General features: G+C 48.4%; 1 protein-coding gene across 5 annotated transcripts in view; it reads right to left on the bottom strand.

Annotated features, from left to right (window-relative positions):
• INSR (insulin receptor) overlaps window positions 1-17,653 on the bottom strand; it is a 138,004-nt gene that overhangs the window by 14,444 nt on the left and 105,907 nt on the right. For 3 of the 5 annotated variants that reach the window (XM_060630132.3, XM_060630133.3, XM_060630137.3), the window contains exons 11-14: window positions 16,912-16,947; window positions 11,860-12,131; window positions 10,118-10,257; window positions 3,898-4,057 (exon numbers count right to left, since the gene is read on the bottom strand). In XM_060630132.3, the coding sequence (XP_060486115.1) occupies window positions 3,898-4,057; window positions 10,118-10,257; window positions 11,860-12,131; window positions 16,912-16,947 (608 nt within the window). The remainder of the gene's footprint in view (window positions 1-3,897; window positions 4,058-10,117; window positions 10,258-11,859; window positions 12,132-16,911; window positions 16,948-17,653) is intronic. The other 2 variants (XM_060630134.3, XM_060630136.3) reach the window with 1 other exon arrangement.

Below are 17,653 nucleotides of genomic sequence, written 5' to 3'. Positions count from 1 at the left end.
GGCATGTAAGCCTGGCCATCACCCCAGTCCCCACACTTGGAAGGGCCCTGCTCCTTAACACTCTGCTGTCGCCATCTTGAAAGTCTTAATAATTTGTAAGCAAACGATCTTGCGTTTTCATTTTATAGAAATGAAATTTTAATTTGCCCCACAAATTAAATAGCCTATTTGAATCCCAACAGCACCTCCGGCAGGTGAAAATTTCACCAGGAAGTGCCCTGTGTGCGCTAGGGGGTCTTCCCCAAAATATCCTTTTAAATCGACCGAAGAAACGTTCTGTTAAATTTGCACGTGAGGCCCAGTTGTCTGCAATTATACACACGCCCATGTATTCAGACTCTCCCGAGCCGAGGAGGAAAATGGGTTCTAAGGAATCAGGGAGGGAACCCGGTCCCTGGGCTCTTCAACATCCACAGCGGTTTACTGAACACTTACTAAAAGTACCAGGTGCTGTTTGAAGAGCTTTGCGCCAGTGTTTTTATTTAATTGTCACATAAGCCAAAGTGGGAGGTGCCGTGACTGAGGCCAGTTAACAGATTGGGAAAAGAGGCTCAGAGACTGGAGGCGGGTCTTGCCCCAAATCCCAGAGCCGATCCACGGTGGAGCAGGGATTTCAACCCGGGTGATCTGAGTGAGTTCTTGACCACTACCCCATGCAGCCTTCGGTGGCCAGCGCTGCCCTGAGACATCCTGTCTTCCTGTACCCCTCCCTGAATTGGCAGCGAACTGCCTCATCCCCCCTCCCACAGCTCCTGGCCACAGAAAGTCTCCATGAATATCTGGTGGCCGAACGGGCCATGAGAGATGGACACCTACTGGTCGCATGCAGGTGGATGTCTGCATGTCCCTCCTTCTTGTCCCTTTTTCCTTAGGAACAGGGGAGCTGGAGGCCACCAAGTGGCCAGGACTCACAGTGTCTCAGGACATAATCGGAGAGGCAGGCTGCGCCCTGCCAACCCCACCTCTGCTTCCTGGACACCACAGTTGGGCTCACACTCCGATTCCAGTGGCCACGGGAATCAGGGTGAAGAAACGGAAATTTAAGAACTCTTGCTCTGAGTCACAGAAGGGTAAGGTCAGCCCCTGGGGGTGAGCGCCTCCTTAAAATCTGCACCTTGCTTGCTTGTTATAAAATAAAAAATCACTCAGGGTGCCTGAGCGGCTCAGTCAGTTAAGCGTCCACCTCCCGATCTCAGCTCAGGCCATGATCTTAGGGTTCGTGAGTTCGAGCCCTGTGTCGGGCTCTGGGCTGATAGGGCAGAGCCTGCTTGGGATTCTGTCTCTCCTTCTCTCTGCCCCTCTCCCACTTGTGCATTCTCTCTCTCTCTCAAAATAAGGAAAGAAAGAAAGAAAGAAAGAAAGAAAGAAAGAAAGAAAGAAAGAAAGAAAGAAAGAGGAAGGAAGAAAGAAAGAAAGAAAGAAAGAAAGAAAGAAAGAAGAAAAGAAGAGAGAAAGGAAGAGAAAAGGAAGGAGGAAAGGAGGGAGAAAAGAATCCTTTTTAAGTAATCTACTGTGTTAGTCATGTAATTCTCCAGACTTTTTGCTATCTCTAGTAATGCTGGGCTACCTTTCCTTGAACATGTATCTTTTTTGGACATCCCTGATAATTTCTCAGGATAAATTTCTAGAACCAGAACTATTGGCTCCGATAGTAAGAGCTTTAATAAAATGTTTGATACATATTAATAAAGAACATCTATGTGTCTGCTCTCAGACAACACTAAGCACTATAATTAAAAAACAGAGGAGGATACTTGTTGTGCTGAGCACTGGGTGTTGTTGTTTGGAAATGATGAATCACTGAATTCTACCCCTGAAACCAATATCGCACTGCATGTTAACTAAAATTGAAATTAAAATATATATATATTCATATTAAAATATATTTACATATTTATATTTATATATTTATAATATGTTTATATTTAAAAATATATATTTATATTTTTAACAACCCAGAAACAAAAAGCCTTACCAATTTGATAAGTTAAAAATTACGTTTTGTTTTAATTTGCTCTTGGGGGGGGGGGGTGTGGTTTTGAGGTTGGACTTTTTTCCTTATATCTTCTATCTTTTCTATTTCTTTTTAAATTGGCTATTTATGTTCTTTGCGTATTCTTGTGTGTGTGTGTGTATATATTACTCACATACTATATGGATATTCATTTGATAGTAACTCTTTGTCAATGATGTTACCAATGTTTTTCCCACTTTGATATTTTCCTTGGAATTTTATTCACGGCATCCCTGGTTCTTAAGAGAGAGACCCCAAATCCTTGAGCTGACCTGGGTAACAGGAAGTGTCTTTGTTATTGACGAGCCCCTGGGAACATACCTGAGCTTATGCTACGAGATGGGCTGACCCAGGACGGGGGTTGGTCACCAGCAGACCAAGCACGTGATCAGAAGGCTGGGACTTCAGCCAGCCTGACCTCCAGAGTACGGAGGGGCCGGGGAAGGACTTCTATCACACAACCAACGATGCGATTGGTACCGCCTGCGTAATGCAACTCTCAGCACCTTAGCTCAGAGGAGCTTCCTGGCTGTGAAGACAGCCACATGCCAGGAGGGTGACGCAACACGTCCTGATTCCAGGGGGAGGAGACACAGCTCAGTGTCCTGGACCCTCCCCTATGTGTCTCTTCATTTGCGTGGTCCTCACCTACAGCCTTTATAAGAAAACCGTCCTTGTAAGATGGCACTTGCCTGAGTTCTGTGAGCTGATCCAGCAGATGATTGAATCTGGGGGGCCATGGGAAGCTCTGAGTTTGTTGCCAGTTGGTCAGGAGCGTGGGGGGCTTGGAGAACCCCCAACTTGCATCTGGCTTTGGAAGGGAGGGCAGTCTTGCTGGGAACCCTGCTCCTAAGCCGGCAAGGTCTGTATGAACTCTACCAGGCAGCATCAGATTCACCGTGTAGCCCTCCCAGCTGGGGTCAGGACGCTTTTCCCTGCCCTGACCCCGGCCAGAGCCTTCCCACTCTCCGAAGTCCACCATGCCTGGGGTGGGAGAATCCAGCCAGCCAAGCAGAAGGCTTGTCTCACTCCTCCCACCCAAGCTCCCGCTCCTCCTGTTCTAGAATCTCCCCTCCTTCCAAGTTATTTGTTTGTTCACTCATTCAAGCGTCTGGGCTCCTGCCACGCATCTCAGGATAACCTTCCTCTTTTGTTCCCACTTGTACATTCTTCCAGGTCTCGGTCAAGAGGTCACCACCTCCAGGAAGCCTTCCCTGATCAGCTCAGCCTTCCCCACCCTCCCACCTTACTGTGCTCACCCAGGGGCAGCACTTACTGCCTGCGTATCAAGAGCACATCTGAGACCAAGTAGGTGAGTTCCCCCATCCTCCCTTGGAGGACACAGCCCATCTAGAAACAAATACTGAGGGGCGCCTGGGTGGCTCAGTCGGTTAAGCATCCGACTGCAGCTCAGGTCATGATCTCATGGTTCATGGGTTTGAGCCCCGTGACGGGCTCCGTGCTGCCAGCTCAGAACCTGGAACCTGCTTCAGATTCTGTGTCTCCCTCTCTCTCTGCCCCTCCTCTGCTCACACTCTGTCTCTCTCTCTCTCTCTCAAAAGTAAATAAACATTAGAAACAAATACTGAGACCCTAGTAACAGGAGCTAATGTGTTAATCAGACATGCCCTGTGTCAGCCACTTGGCATTCATAATGCCACTGAAACCTCCTTTCGTTTCCAGGGGGATCCTCTTATTATCCCACGGTCAGATGAGGAAGTGCAGGCTCAGAGAGGGCAAGCACCCTTCCCAGGTCACACAGTAGCAGCCGACAGACCCAGAGGTCAAGTCCAGGGCCGGCGGGTGTAGCCTCCACGCTTCCCCGACCATCCTCTGAGATGTTTCCCAGAGCAGACCCAGCCAGAGTTGCCGTGCACACTTACAATAGTCTGTCACATAGAAATAAGTGGCTTCTGTCCAGGAGCCGTTGCCCGCCAGGGAGGTGGCCCGAACTCGCACACTGTAATTCCCCGGCGGCAGCCCTCGCAGCCTGCAGCCCCGCTCCAGAGCAAAGTGTCTACGGGAGACACAGAGGTGCAGCTCCTGGAAGACAGGGGAGGAGAGAGGGCAGGTGTGGGGGGTGTCCGTCCCCTGGCAGGAATGTCAGAAATGACGCAGAGGAGGGGCGCCTGGGTGGCTCAGTCGGTTAAGGATCTCACGGTTCGTGAGTTCAAGCCCCACATCGGGCTCTGCACGGACAGCACGGAGCCTGCTTGGGATTCTGTCTCCCTCTCTCTCTGCCCCTCCCCTGATCTCTCTCTCTCTCTCTCTTTCTCTCAAAATAAATAAAAATGAACTTAAAGAAAAAAAGAGATGACACACAGGGAGTAAGGGACAATCACTGGGCAACACGCGTGAGCGACATTAGGAACCTCGGAATCTCAGCGCCCTAGTTCTTGGGATAAGGAAGCAGACACAGAAGCTATCGTTACCGATAACCCTTCCTGAGCCACAAGCCAAGCATTTGACCTGGATCGTGTCATTTCCTTCTTACCCCACCAGGGCTTAGCCTCTTGTTACAGACAGGAAACAGAGGCTTCGGGCAGAGGTCGGCGAACTTCGGCTATAAAGGGCCAGACGGTCAATGTGTATGGCCTCAAGCGGCCACTCACTGTGACCCACTCAACTCAGCAGCCAGGGACCGCTCCCAAATCAGTTCGCGTCCGTCCACAGACAGGCGTGGCTGCGTGCCCACAGAGCCTGATGGACGATGAACGCTGGACTCCACGTTAAGTGGACACGCGTCATGACGTTACTCTTCTCTCGATGTTTGGAATTGTTTTCCCCGACCATCTTAAGAGGTGAAAGTGATTTTTCGATCTCGGGCTGTACAAACAGGCGTACAAAAACAGTGGGCCGACCCCTGGTTGAAGAGACAAAATGCTGCGGGGAGGGGGGGATCTCGTGGCTGGTAAGTGGCAGGACCAATCCTTCAATCCAGAACCATCCGGCTCCCAAACTCTACAAAACCACCGTGGGACGTTGTCACCAGGCCTCCAGAAAGTCCGAGAGGGCCGGGAAAGAAAACACCTACATCACCTAAATCGAATTTCAGGCTTTGCCCCACACCCCCTGCTCTCAGAACCAAACACATGCGTGGGCTTAATGTCTTAAGCACAAATTTTAAAGCTCCTTCCTTCCCAGGGTGCAGCCTTTTGATTTGATTTGATTCATTGTACCATTACTAAAAGAGTTGGGATCTACCCAAATCTCTGAAAACAGAGAGGAGGTAAGTAAAGCATACACACCCCAGTGATAACCACATAAACAGAGATCAACCCCGAGCTTACTGGGAGAGGCAAGAGGCTCCCTGGGAAAACGAGACCATGAAACCTGCACGCATCGGGCCAAATATTAAAAACTTTCCAAAACAGCTCCAAGTTAATAGTGCATGCAGAGAGCTGGACTGGAAAATTTTAGCGGGGAGAGAAAGAAATGTAAAAACCCCCGTGCTTATCATGTGACAATAACAGCAAGAAAACAGATCGGGCCGGATCAGGCTGGCGGCAGGGGCGGGGGCTCTGGTCCAAAGGTTCTTCCAAGTAGGATGAGTCACCAAGTAGAAAGGGACAAATAAGCAAATATAGAAACCAAAGGTAGCTGCTATCCGGGACAAAGGGGAAATGCATCCTCCACGACCGGCCACGGACCCCAGGCACTGCAAGGGGTGTGCTGGAAGGAACCAGAAGCTTCAGGCAGCTGTCTCCACAGACACCAGGAAACAAAAACAAAAAGCGAGACAGGACGCAAAAACCTGATAAAGAGCAAAGAAGCCAATGACGTAAAAGTCTGTGCAAACAAGAAGAAAAGCTCAAAACTGAAAGATACTGACGCAAAGGAAGGAGCCAGCCACCATGAAAAATCTATGCTCCTCCCTGGCAGGGGTGGTCCTTGGGGCCAGGGTCTCCCGGGGTGGAGAGGGGACGTGGTAAGAGGGCGAATGACTTGGATTCAAGGCCCAAGGAGACAGAGATTCAAGAATGATGCAGCTGGGGCTGATGTCAGCTATTCAACTAGCAAATACACAAAAAGCCCCAAAAAAACAAAAAAGAAAAAAGAAAATGACCTCCCACCAAATGCTGGAGAGAATTTTGCAGGACTGGCAAAATCATACCGTAACAGTATAGATGGTGTTAAAAAAAAAAAAAAAGTTTTACATTATTTTCTCACTTGATTTTTTTAAAACATTTATTTATTTTTGAGAGAGAGAGAGACAGAGCATGAGCAGGGGAGGGGTAGAGAGATGGGGAGACACAGAATCTGAAGTAGGCTCCAGGCTCCGAGGTGTCAGCACAGAGCCCGACGCGGGGCTCAAATCCACAAACTGTGAGATCACGACCTAAGCCAAAGTCAGACGCTTAACCCACTGAGCCACCCAGGCACCCCTAAAAAGGTTTTTTAAAAGATGGTTGTAATCTCTCAGTCTCTCTTATTTTTCCCCGTCTCTCTGTTCCCATACAGGGCAAATGGGGCTAATTTGTCTGGGATTGGTGTGGGGCCATGTGGGGCAGAGGCTCTGGTGGGGATTCGCAGTGGGGATTCCTGCCGGTGACCGCTGGGCTCCAGGAACAGGGGAGCCGGTCCAGCCACAAGAAGCTGGGAGAATTTAGGGTTAGGTCCAATGCCAACAGGGTAACCGACTGCCTCAGTTTACCCAGGACCAAGGGCTTCCTAGAATGTAGGTAAACTCCAGGCAAATGGGAAAAGAGAGCAGCAAGAAGAAAATCAAGGAGGGACTGTGTTGCAGATATCTTGCTCACTGCACACAATCCACATTCTCTTCCTCGCTGCCAGCAACATCCCCAACTTCCTTGGGAAGCCGCACCTCCCTCTGGAGTGGCTCTTGTCTCCCACCTTCAACCCCACCCCGGTTCCAGGAATGACCCTAACTGCCTGCAGCTGCCCCAAGCGGAAGAGCCCCATGGGTTCGGGGAAGAACACAAAACTCAGGCCCAAATGAGCCATCCAAGAAAACGCAAATCGCGACCACGGTGAGATACCAGTCACACGCACCAGCATGGCTCTTCGAAAGATAGCCCAGAACAAGTGTTGGCCACTAATGTGGAGAAACTGGAACCCTCACACACTACTGACGGGGACAGAAAATGGTGCAGCCCCTTTGGGAAAGAGTGGGCATTTCCTTTAAAAGTTAAATGCAGACACGGGGCGCCTGGGTGGCTCAGGCAGCTGAGCGTCTGACTCCGGCTCAGGTCATGATCTCACGGTTTGTGGGTTCGAGCCCCATGTCGGGCTCTGTGCAGACAGCTCGGAACCTGCAGCCTGCTTCGGATTCTGTGTCTCCCTCTCTCTCTCTCTCTCTCTCTCTCTCTCTCTCTGCCCCTTCCCCACTTGTTGTTCTGTCTGTCTCGCTCTCAAAAATAAACATACAAAAATGTTAAGTTAAATGCAGAGTTAGCACAGAACCCATCCCTTGATATGCACCCAAGAGAACTGAAACCATACGTCCACACAAAAACTTGCACATCAGTGTTCTGACCAACATTATTCACAATGGCCATATGGTGGAAACGACCCAAATGTCCATCTACAGAGGAGTGAATAACAAAATGTGGTCCATCTATCTGAAACCAGTAACAAAAGGCTATATATGCTATGATTCATTTATAGGAAGTGCCCAGATCAGGCAAATTCATAGAAACAGGAAGCAGAAAACAGGCTGGAGGGGAGGCAGGGAAGATTGGGGAGGGGGAGGGGGGGGAGGGTCTCTTTAGGGTGATGAAAATACTCTGAAATGGGTCATGATGATGGCTGCACAACTCTGTGAACTACTAAAAACCACCGAATTGTAGGGGACCCTGGTGGGCCCAGTCAGCAAAGTGTGAGACTCTTGATTTCAGGGTGTGAGTCTGAGCCCCATGCTGGGTGTAGATGTACAGATTACTTAAAAACCTAAAAAATCCTTTCAAAAACCCGCCATTGAGTTGTAGTTCTTAAACGGATGTATTTTATGGTATGTGACCAGATCACAGTAAAGCTGTTATAAAAAATTTTTTTGAAAAGGAAAAAAAGGAAGAAACAAAAACAAAAACAAAAACAAAAACAAAAACAAAAACAACCTTCATGCCCATGCCTGACGTTACGGCTCCCAAAACTAAAAATACTGACTGTCTGGCCATCGAATTGGAGGGTGTGATGCTAAGTGAAATAAGTCAGTTAGAAAAAGATAGAGATTGTATGTTTTCACTCATATGTGGAACTTGAGACACTTAACAGAAGACCATGGGGGAGGGGGAGGGGAAAAAATAGTTCCAAACTATCCAGACAGAGAGGGAGGCAAACCGTAAGAGACTTTTATTTTTATTTTCTTTTTTTTTTCACTTGAACTGATATTTCTTTTCTTTTTCTTTTTTTTTTTTTTAATAATGTTTACCTATTTTATTATTTTTGAGAGACAGAGACAGAATGCGAGTGGGTTAGGGGCAGAGAGAGAGGGAGACGCAGAATCCGAAACAGGCTCCAGGCTCTGAGCTGTCAGCACAGAGCCCGACGTGGGGCCCGAACTCAGGGACCGTGAGATCATGACCTGAGCCGAAGTCGGACGCCCAACCAACTGAGCCACCCAGGCACCCCGTAAGAGACTTTTAAGTATAAACAAACTGAGGGTTGATGGGGGGGAGCGGGGAGAGGGGAGTGGGTGGTGGGCATTGAGGAGGGCACTTGTCGGGATGAGCACTGCGTGTTGTACATAAGCGATGAACCACAGGAATCTACTCCCGAAACCAAGAGCACACGGTATGCACCCTGCATGTTAGCCAATTTGACAATAAATTAGATTAAAAAAATGATAATAAATGTTAACATTTCTCCATTAAAAAAAAAAAAAAAGATGAAGGAAAGAAAATGACCTCTGACCTAAGTGGTTGTCCTCAACTGTAGACGGTTGATTCCAGGGCCCAACAGTCTGGATTTAAGTGCTGCACGTGTGACCCTGACCAACTCCACTGGCTGCTCCGCTGTCCACGCTTCTGGCCGTAAGCGGAGACGCTAACGGATCCCACCGGGTCGGGTCACCGTGCAGTTTGAATGGATGATTGCAAAGGACTCAGCGCAATGTCTGGGACAGGGGAAGGGCTCAGTCAAAGCCAGGGAGGTGACGTGATTTCTCTGAAGACACACGGTAAAGGGGAGAACTGTCCCCGGTCAGAGGCAAGCCCCGGCCAGGGCATCTCCCAGCAGGAGCAGCCCGCGAGCCCTTCTGGGGACACAGATCTACCCCCACGGTATTGCAGGCGTGGCTTAGAGCAGGGGCAATTCCCTTAGAGCAATTCCCTTAGAGCAATTCCGGCCCACTGTTTCACGGGTCCTGAGAGGCACGGCATTACATGCGTTTGACATGTCTGAAACGGGGATGCGTCTGACAAGCCGCACCAACTTACAATGAGACCCGGCAGCATCTTTTTCTTTTTCAGCAGCCACAAAAATAACGGGGTTGCCTAATCCCGTCTCAGACGTGATAAACTATGATAAATGAGACACACCTGTGTGTTAAGCGCTTAATATGTGCATCCTTGGCTACTTTTTTGATCTCCTGAGATTCCACATCTTGTGCGGTCACCCGTCACCCTGCCCGGTGTCTGGGTGTAAACAAAAAGTTACTTATTAAGGTTCGACGTGATTTCTCCCCAGTCGCAGGTAACTCTGTCTAAAGCGAAACGGGTCTCCTGTCCCCTTGAAGGACAGAGCTGAAAAAGCAATGTGAGAGACTGAGGAAATAAGTGAGTTTGTAGACTGGCATTTCTATCCCACCTCCCTGGAAAGCTATAAATCAAGGCTTTGAGTCCTAATGACAAAGCATCGAATAGGAGAAGCCTTGGGCTAAAATTTAAGAAGAAGAAGAGGGTGGGGCACCTGGGGGGCTGAAACATTGGTTTCAGCTCATGTCGTGATCCCTTGGTGGGTTCGAGCCCCGAGTGCTGGCAACTTGGAGCCTACTTGGGATTCTCTCTCTCTCTCTCTCTCTCTCTCTCTCTCTCCTCCCCCCATTTGTGCTATTTTTGTCGCTCTCAAAATAAATAAATAAAAAAGACAAAGGGAGTACCAATGACAGCTCGGAAGCACATGTCCAAGCATCAAGGGTCTTACCTCATCACCATACCGTCGGTAACTCACTTCATACAGCACGATCAATCCATTGGGTTCTTTAGGCTCTTGCCACATCAAGTGAACCACGTTGTTCTCGAAGATTTCATGGGTCACAGGGCCAACAATGTCGTCTGCCTTGGCTGTAAGGAGCAGTGGTAAGAGGCAGGCACCTGACCTCTGGATCAAATCCCACCCCCACCGCCCCCAGCTGAGCAACCTCAAGCCACTCGCATAACTTTCCCATGTTCCATTTGCCATGTGGGAGAAGGGACACTTCAAACTCACTTTGCAGGACCGTCCACATATCTATCTATCCATCTATCCGTCTATCTCATATCCCACTGGTTCTGCTTCTCTGGAGAACCCTGATTAATACAATACGTATATGCATTTCTTAATTTTACTTTATTTCCCTTATGGCTGTGTGCATTTGCTAGTTTCCATAGTGGCTACGTATGACTCGTGTAATCAAAAAAAAATAGTAAAAGCAGGGGCACCTGGGTGAGTCAGTCAACCACCTGACTTTGGCTCAGGTCATGATCTCAGTTTCGTGAGTTCCAGCCCTGCATCAGGCTCACTGCTGTTAGTGCAGAACCCGCTTCAGATCCTCTGTCCCTCTCCCTCTCCCTCTCCCTCTCTCTCTCTCTCTCTCTCTCTCTGCACTTCCCCCACTCATGCCCTCTCAAAAATGAATAAACATGAAAAAATAATAATAATAAAGGCAAATACCGATGGACCCTCAGGACATTATGCTAAGTGAAATAAGCCAGGCAGAGAAAGACAAATACTGTATGATCTCACGCATATGTGGAATCTAAAAAAGGAGAACTCACAGAGAACAGAGACCAGAATGGTGGTTACCAGGGGCTGGGGAGTAATGCAAAGATATTAGTCAAAAGGGACAAACTTCCAGCTTAGGAGAGGAATTAAGTGGTAGAGACGTAATGCATAGCATGGTGACTACAGTTAACAACACTCTAGTACCTACTCTGAAGCTGCTAAGAGAGTAGACCTTAAGTGTCCTCACTACGAAAGAAGAAATGGCAATCACGTATCGTGATGCAGACGTCAGCTGCCCCTCTGGTGGTAATCGTCCTGCCATACGTACGAGTATCAAATCAACACACAAGTACGCCTTCAACTTACACAATGTTGTATGTCAACTGTAGCTCAATAAAGCTGGGCACAAATACAAATGACAGGGCTGCCTGGGTGACTCGGTTGGTTAAGCGTCTGACTTGGGCTCAGATCACGATCTCGTGGTTCGTGAGTTCGAGCCCCATGTCGGGCTCTGGGCTGACAGCTCGGAGCCTGGAGCCTGCTTTGGATCCTGTGTCTCCTTCTCTCTCTGCCCCTCCCCTGCTCACGCTCTGTCTCTCTCTCGCTTCAAAAAGAAATAAAACTATAAATAAGTAAATAAAAATAAAAATAAAAGGGGCGTCTGGGTGGCTCAGTCGGCTGAGTGCCAGACTTCGGCTCAGGTCATGATCTCGCAGTTCATGAATTTGAGCCCTGTGTCAGGCTCTGTGCTGACACCTCGGAGCCTGGAACCTGCTTTGGATTCTATGTCTCCTCTCTGTCTGACCCTCCCCTGCTTGCACTCTGTCTTTCTCTCTCTCTCTCTCAAAAAGAAGTAAACGCATAAAAAATTTTTTAAAATAAGTAAACTCAGAAACGATGAAGGCAAATCCGCTCCAGCAGGCAGAGGGCTTCAGCCTGGGGCTCTGGGCACCACCACCCACCTTCGGGCATGGTCCTGGCGCTGACGTAGGCGGCCACGCTGCACCTCTCCTCGGGGGCATCTTGGTTGCAAGCCTGCAGCTCGATGCGGTAGCCGGTGAAGTGACGCAGGCCGGAGATGACCAGAGACTCTTTGTTCACCACCTTCTCGAAGGGCTTGTGCTCTTCCGGGCTCGTGGGCACGCTGCTGGAAGTGTTGGGGAAACCAGGCACCGTGGGCACGGCGGCGGTCACGTTCCCAGCGTCGGCGAGGGCCCTGCGCTTCCGCGACGGCCTGTCACGACAGCAGGACACAGGCGGTCACACGATCCCCATGTTTAAAAAAAGAAAACCGTGGATGCTGGAGCATCAAAGGCTCAAAATCAAAGACCGCGGTGCAGCGGAGATGCGAGCAGGCACACAGATCAAATGCAGGTTGCCAGGAATTACAACCCGGAGCGGCTGCCCTCGGGGTGAGGGGGTGGGGAGCAGGGCGCCCCAGGACCACGAGCGGCAGCCCCACACCAACATTCCCCTGCATGTGCTTGATTTCAGGTTTTCACTGTGCCGATGGCTCAGCCACCCAGGCTCAGTGTTAAGAATAAGATGCCCGAAGCATGTGAGAGTCTAGCTTTTCGGGAACCCTGTCACACAGCACGGACCCAACACCTCCAACTACCGGCCAGCATCAGCAGTGTAAACGGGGAAAAATGCATCTTCTAGTTCTTATTTTCCGTTTAGGGCGTCTGCATAATATGAGCGACTGATTTTTCATTCTTGGGTTAAAGAAAAAAAATCTTATCACTCAAGTTGGTAAGGGGAACTCCAAAAAAAAGCCCCCCAAAACAAAAAAAAATGCAGTCGACACACGTTTTCCCCCCATTTAAGAGGATATAAGAAACGCAATTGCCTAAAAATTTATAAACACACACCAAACAAAAGCATAAAGAAAATTCAAATTATTCACCATCCCACCGTCTGCTGTTTCCTGTGGGCAATTTTTTTTTTTTCTGGAAATATTATGTGCAGGTATAAAGAAGACCGAGCTGGCTTTATGACCCTTTGTTCCCTTCTTGTATCGAACACATTCCTCAAATACTTTCCTTCGAACATAATGCCTTAAGTACTGAGCACAGAATTTATGATTTTTTCTTTTTCAACGTGAAGGTTTTCCCCTCCTTGCTACCCAAGCGCTGCCTGCTCACGGCAGAAAACCTGGAACACTGGAAAATATTCAATTGGATGCGTGAGCCAGAATTTACTAACCGTCCTCCTATGTTACCTAATACAGACCTACCTCATGGTATTACGTTTTTGCATCACTGCGTTTCACAAGATTCAGCTCTTTTACCGATTGACGGGTTGGGGCGTCCCTGTAACAGGCGGGTCTACTGGCACCATTTTTTTGCCAACAGCGCTTCCTCACTTTGGGTCTCTGTGTCACCTTCGGGTGATTCTCGTCATGGTATGTTTCAAAGGTTCTCAGTATTCTTATATTTGTTACAGGGATCGATGATCAGTGCTTACTACTTGGGGAAAGCCCACATGATGGTTTGTGTCTTCTAGCAAGGTTTGTAAATGAAGGTATGTACGTCGTTTTGTCAGACATAATGCCCCTGCACACACCCAACAGACTACAGTGTGGTATAAACATAACATTTACACACATGGAGAAACCAAAAAATTCACGTGACCTGCTTTATTGCGATATCCGTTTACCACAGGGGTCTGGAACCAAACCCGCAATGCCCCCGAGGCATGCCTGCGTAAGTGTCCTGATTGTCTTATTAGATCCTAAAAGTAGACTCTTAGAAATCACTAGGCTGTATCTGTTCATCCCTATGGCGAAACTGCTCTCCAGGAGCTTTGTATTGACCTGGGGTCTCCCCAGCAGCCCCTCAAAACTGCATCTCAGGACCACCACATCAATGCTGAGGGTTACAGGGTTTCCTGGGGTTTTGTTTCGTTTCAGATGTTGAACCAAGAGACTCCATATTTTTTTTTTCATATTCTGTTTTTATAGTCTAACTATTGCTAGTATACCTACTGGCTTTTTGTTTATTTACATTGTAACTCTCTTTCCCAAGCTCTGCTCTAAGAGCGTCAGAGTTGATATTCTTGGGTTTTCAAGGAACACACTAGAAAAAGAGTCAGCAAACTCTTCCTGCAAATGCTAGAAAGTAAATATTTTGGATTTTGTAGGACACACGGTCCACCTCTCTACTCAACTTTCAATGGCTTCCCAGCTATTGTGGCTTGGAAGCAGCCATAGACAAAATATAAAGATGGGTGTGGCTGCATTCCAATGAAACTTCATTGACAAAAACGGGCAGCCAGCCTGCACACCTAGCTCGTCTACCCCTGCCCTAGGCTATCCGCAAACACAAGTGACCTTATTTCCCACAATCCATTCTTTACTATTCTAATTTCTATTTTGTATCTTATTGCATTGGCTGGATACCCAGGAAAATGTTAATTAGTAACGATGACACAGAGCTTCCTTCTAACTATGACTGGGAGCGCTTCAGTACAATGTTACCTCGGCTGTTGGTTTCATCTAGATAATATTTACCTTGTAGCAGAAGCATTCCACTCCTACTTTTATACGAGGCCTCTTCTTGTTTCCCTCAGTTAGAAATTTTTTTTTTTAATGTTTATTTATTTTTGAGAGAGACAGAGACAGAATGCAAGTGGGTTAGGGGCAGAGAGAGAGGGAGACACAGAATCAGAAGCAGGCTCTAGGCTCTGAGCTGTCAGCGCAGAGCTCGACGCGGGGCTCGAACCCACGAGCCGTAAGATCATGACCTGAGCCAAAGTCGGACGCTCAACCGACTGAGCCACCCAGGCGCCCCTCAGTTAGGAATTTTTAATTAACACTGTTGAATGAGATTATCATACGATTTTCCTCTTTGGACCTCTTGATGAATTATCCTATCTCCTGATCATAAACCATCGTCACACTTCTGAGTTAAACAAAATTGTCAGCATGCTGTTTCAATCAGGACATACGGATCTAAAGTCTCACGTTAGCTGGTCCTGGGGTTTCTGTTAATGTAGCATCTTCACCTGTGTCTGCTAAGGGGTATCATGTTAGTTTCATAAAACAACCTGGAAAGAGTTCCATAGATTGGTATGCTCTGAGAAGTTTCTATATTACAGCAAATAGTTGCTCTTTCAGAATTTCCAATAACTCACCTGTAAAACTCTCTGGGTCTAGGGCCTTTTTGTGACATAATTTTTTTAAGGTGTTGACCTGTAATTTTTAGTCATTTTCCAAGGTTATTAGAATATTTAATTTTTTCAACTTCTTCTAGAATCAGATCAAATTAAAACTTCCCTCTTCACCGAAAGCTTCAAATTGAAGAACACAACACTGTCCAGGAAATTCAACATGAAAATCTTCCTTCGACCCTAGTTTTCTGTCTCCTGCCTTACTTCTAATTATTTGTGATTTTCATCCTTAGATTTACAAGTTCAGCGATCTTGATTTCCCCTCCCCTACAATTTGTATTTTCACCTTTTTAAGTTGTTTCTTAACTTCCAAAATCACTGAGGTCTACTAACTTGCATCGACGCCCAGTGTTGGCGATATTCTACGAGTTCAAGATATGTGATACTCTCATTTGCACTCTTGTCCAAATGGACTTTAATGAAAGTCTCTCCACGTCTGCTTCTCCCAAAAGGTATCAAAGTGATTGACTTTCAATCACCAGGAAGAAGTTCTCTGCTCAAATGCTTGAGGTCAATTTTTAGTCTTTACCGTAGTCAGAAAACGTGTGGTCAGAAAACGAACCCTCCTTGGGGGCGCACGTGTTATGATTTTCTGTTGGGCCAAAAGACCAGTGAAATTCTTGGGTGAAAACCAAAGATAGACCCATGTCAGCAAGATTCAGAACACTTCCATCCAGGCACAAACGGGCCAGCTGACCAGGACGCTGGTGCCTCGTGAGTAACTACTGAGAAATGGGTGTCTGAACAATGGGAAACATGGAAGGTTGTCATCAAATGAGCCAAATGTATACACAGTGGTTCCCCTTTACCCACAGTCTGGGCCCTCAGTGTCCACTGCCTACACACCCCACAGGCTCACACTGGTCCCCTGGTCACTGCTCAGGGACAAGTGCGCTCCTGGCGTTGTGAGCCCAGAGACCAGAGATGCCGCTCAACACCCCACCATGCACAGGGCGGGCCCCACAACGGACAGCGATCTGGCCCTAAATGTGAGTACATCTGAGCTTGAGAAACCTGGGTCTGGACTAAAGCCTCAAATTTCTAGGCCTTTCTTTTCTATAGATTATATCCCAAGTGGCCGCTAGAGGTCAGACCAGCGCCACACACACATGCCCAAAAATAAACAAGGGAACCCACTGTGAGACAATGAAATCCCTCCACATGGCCCTGATCTGCCTTTCTAGCCTCCCCTCTGGTCTCCCCCTGTCCCCCAAGAGCCCGTGACTCATCCTGAGGCCCTGCCCTTCCCTGGCATCTCTCCACCTGTCCTCAGTGGGGTTCTGTGATACGGCACACCTCTGCTCACGCCCGCAATGCTGCACCTGTCACCCCAGATCAAAACGCTCTGTCTACACCGTAGATGTTGAGAAATTAACATTTCGCAGGTGGATGCACGGAGGGGGATGTTTGGCATCTCAGAGGTACCCACAAATTACCCCTTCCCTCCTGTGTGTGTGTGTGTGTGTGTGTGTGTGTGTGTGTGTGTTTTAAGTAAAACTCTGTGCCCAATGTGGGGTTTGAACTCCCAACCCGGAGATCAAGAGTCGCATGCTCTACAGACTGAGCCAGCCAGGCGCCCCTTGATTCTGTGTTTTAGTAAGAGTGTGTTAGTGAAGATTTTTTTCCCCGACATTCATGCCCAGATCCCATTTCGGGGTGAAGGCAGCTGACGTATGGACTCATGAAGCCTCTGGTAAGGGCAGAGCAGACTGTCACATGCATCAAGCCACAGAAGCCCCTGGAGTCTCAAAGGCACACAGCATGCTTCCTGCCCTGTCTGGCCGGCTGGCCCTGCACCGAGAAGCTGCCAGTGGCCACGCAGACATTCTGCACGTGAGTCGTACCTACTGTCCTCAGCACCAGGGCTTGAAAAGGATTTTCTGTGAAAACAAAACCAACCACTTTGAGGACAGACAGAACTCCTTCAGAGAGACCTCTTCCTTCCGACACTCTGGGAGCCACACTTCCTCCGAGCAGACCAAGGGCGCCCTGCCCTTTGCCGTGGACCACTCATCCCAACACCCGAATCACATCTTCTCCAGCAGGTGCAGAGAACACAGAAAGCGGGGCGGGGACAGGAATCAGAGAAAGTACCCGCCAGAGACCCGGCCGGCCGGGATCCCCCTCGGATGTCAAACGTGATCACATTTAAACATCACAGGTGACTTGGCCGTTTGCTCGAGCCCAGCAGCGTTTTGTTTTTAACCAGTAAAAGAGTAGCTGCCTCAATGCCTGGGCTGTGCCGTGAAGCGCTCTTTTGGACTCAGGGTCACCGAAGAAAAACACAAGAAAGAATTTTTTTTTTTTTTTTAAATGTCACATCTCGATGGTTCTGGGGACACATCTATTTGCGTGAGGAGCGACGGCAGGCATTTGAAAGGAGCCGTTTTAGAGTCTTCCTTTATCCCAGTGTCAGCGTTCTGGGGTTTCGATCCACTTTGGAAATGGCCCTGTGCCTCAGATATTTCTGGGTAGTCCATCTGCCGAGGTCTGTAAGGGGAGTGAGGCAGGACGTGGCTCACAGCCTACGGTCGCTCACTGGCTGCCGTAACCTGGGGCAGAGGACTCTCCAGCTGAGAAACCCAG

This window comes from Panthera onca, chromosome A2, assembly GCF_046562875.1.
Source record: "Panthera onca isolate mPanOnc1 chromosome A2, mPanOnc1 haplotype 2, whole genome shotgun sequence".
Taxonomy (NCBI): domain Eukaryota; kingdom Metazoa; phylum Chordata; class Mammalia; order Carnivora; family Felidae; genus Panthera; species Panthera onca.
Note: the sequence above shows the minus strand (reverse complement) of the source record. Positions and strands in the feature narration are given on the sequence as shown.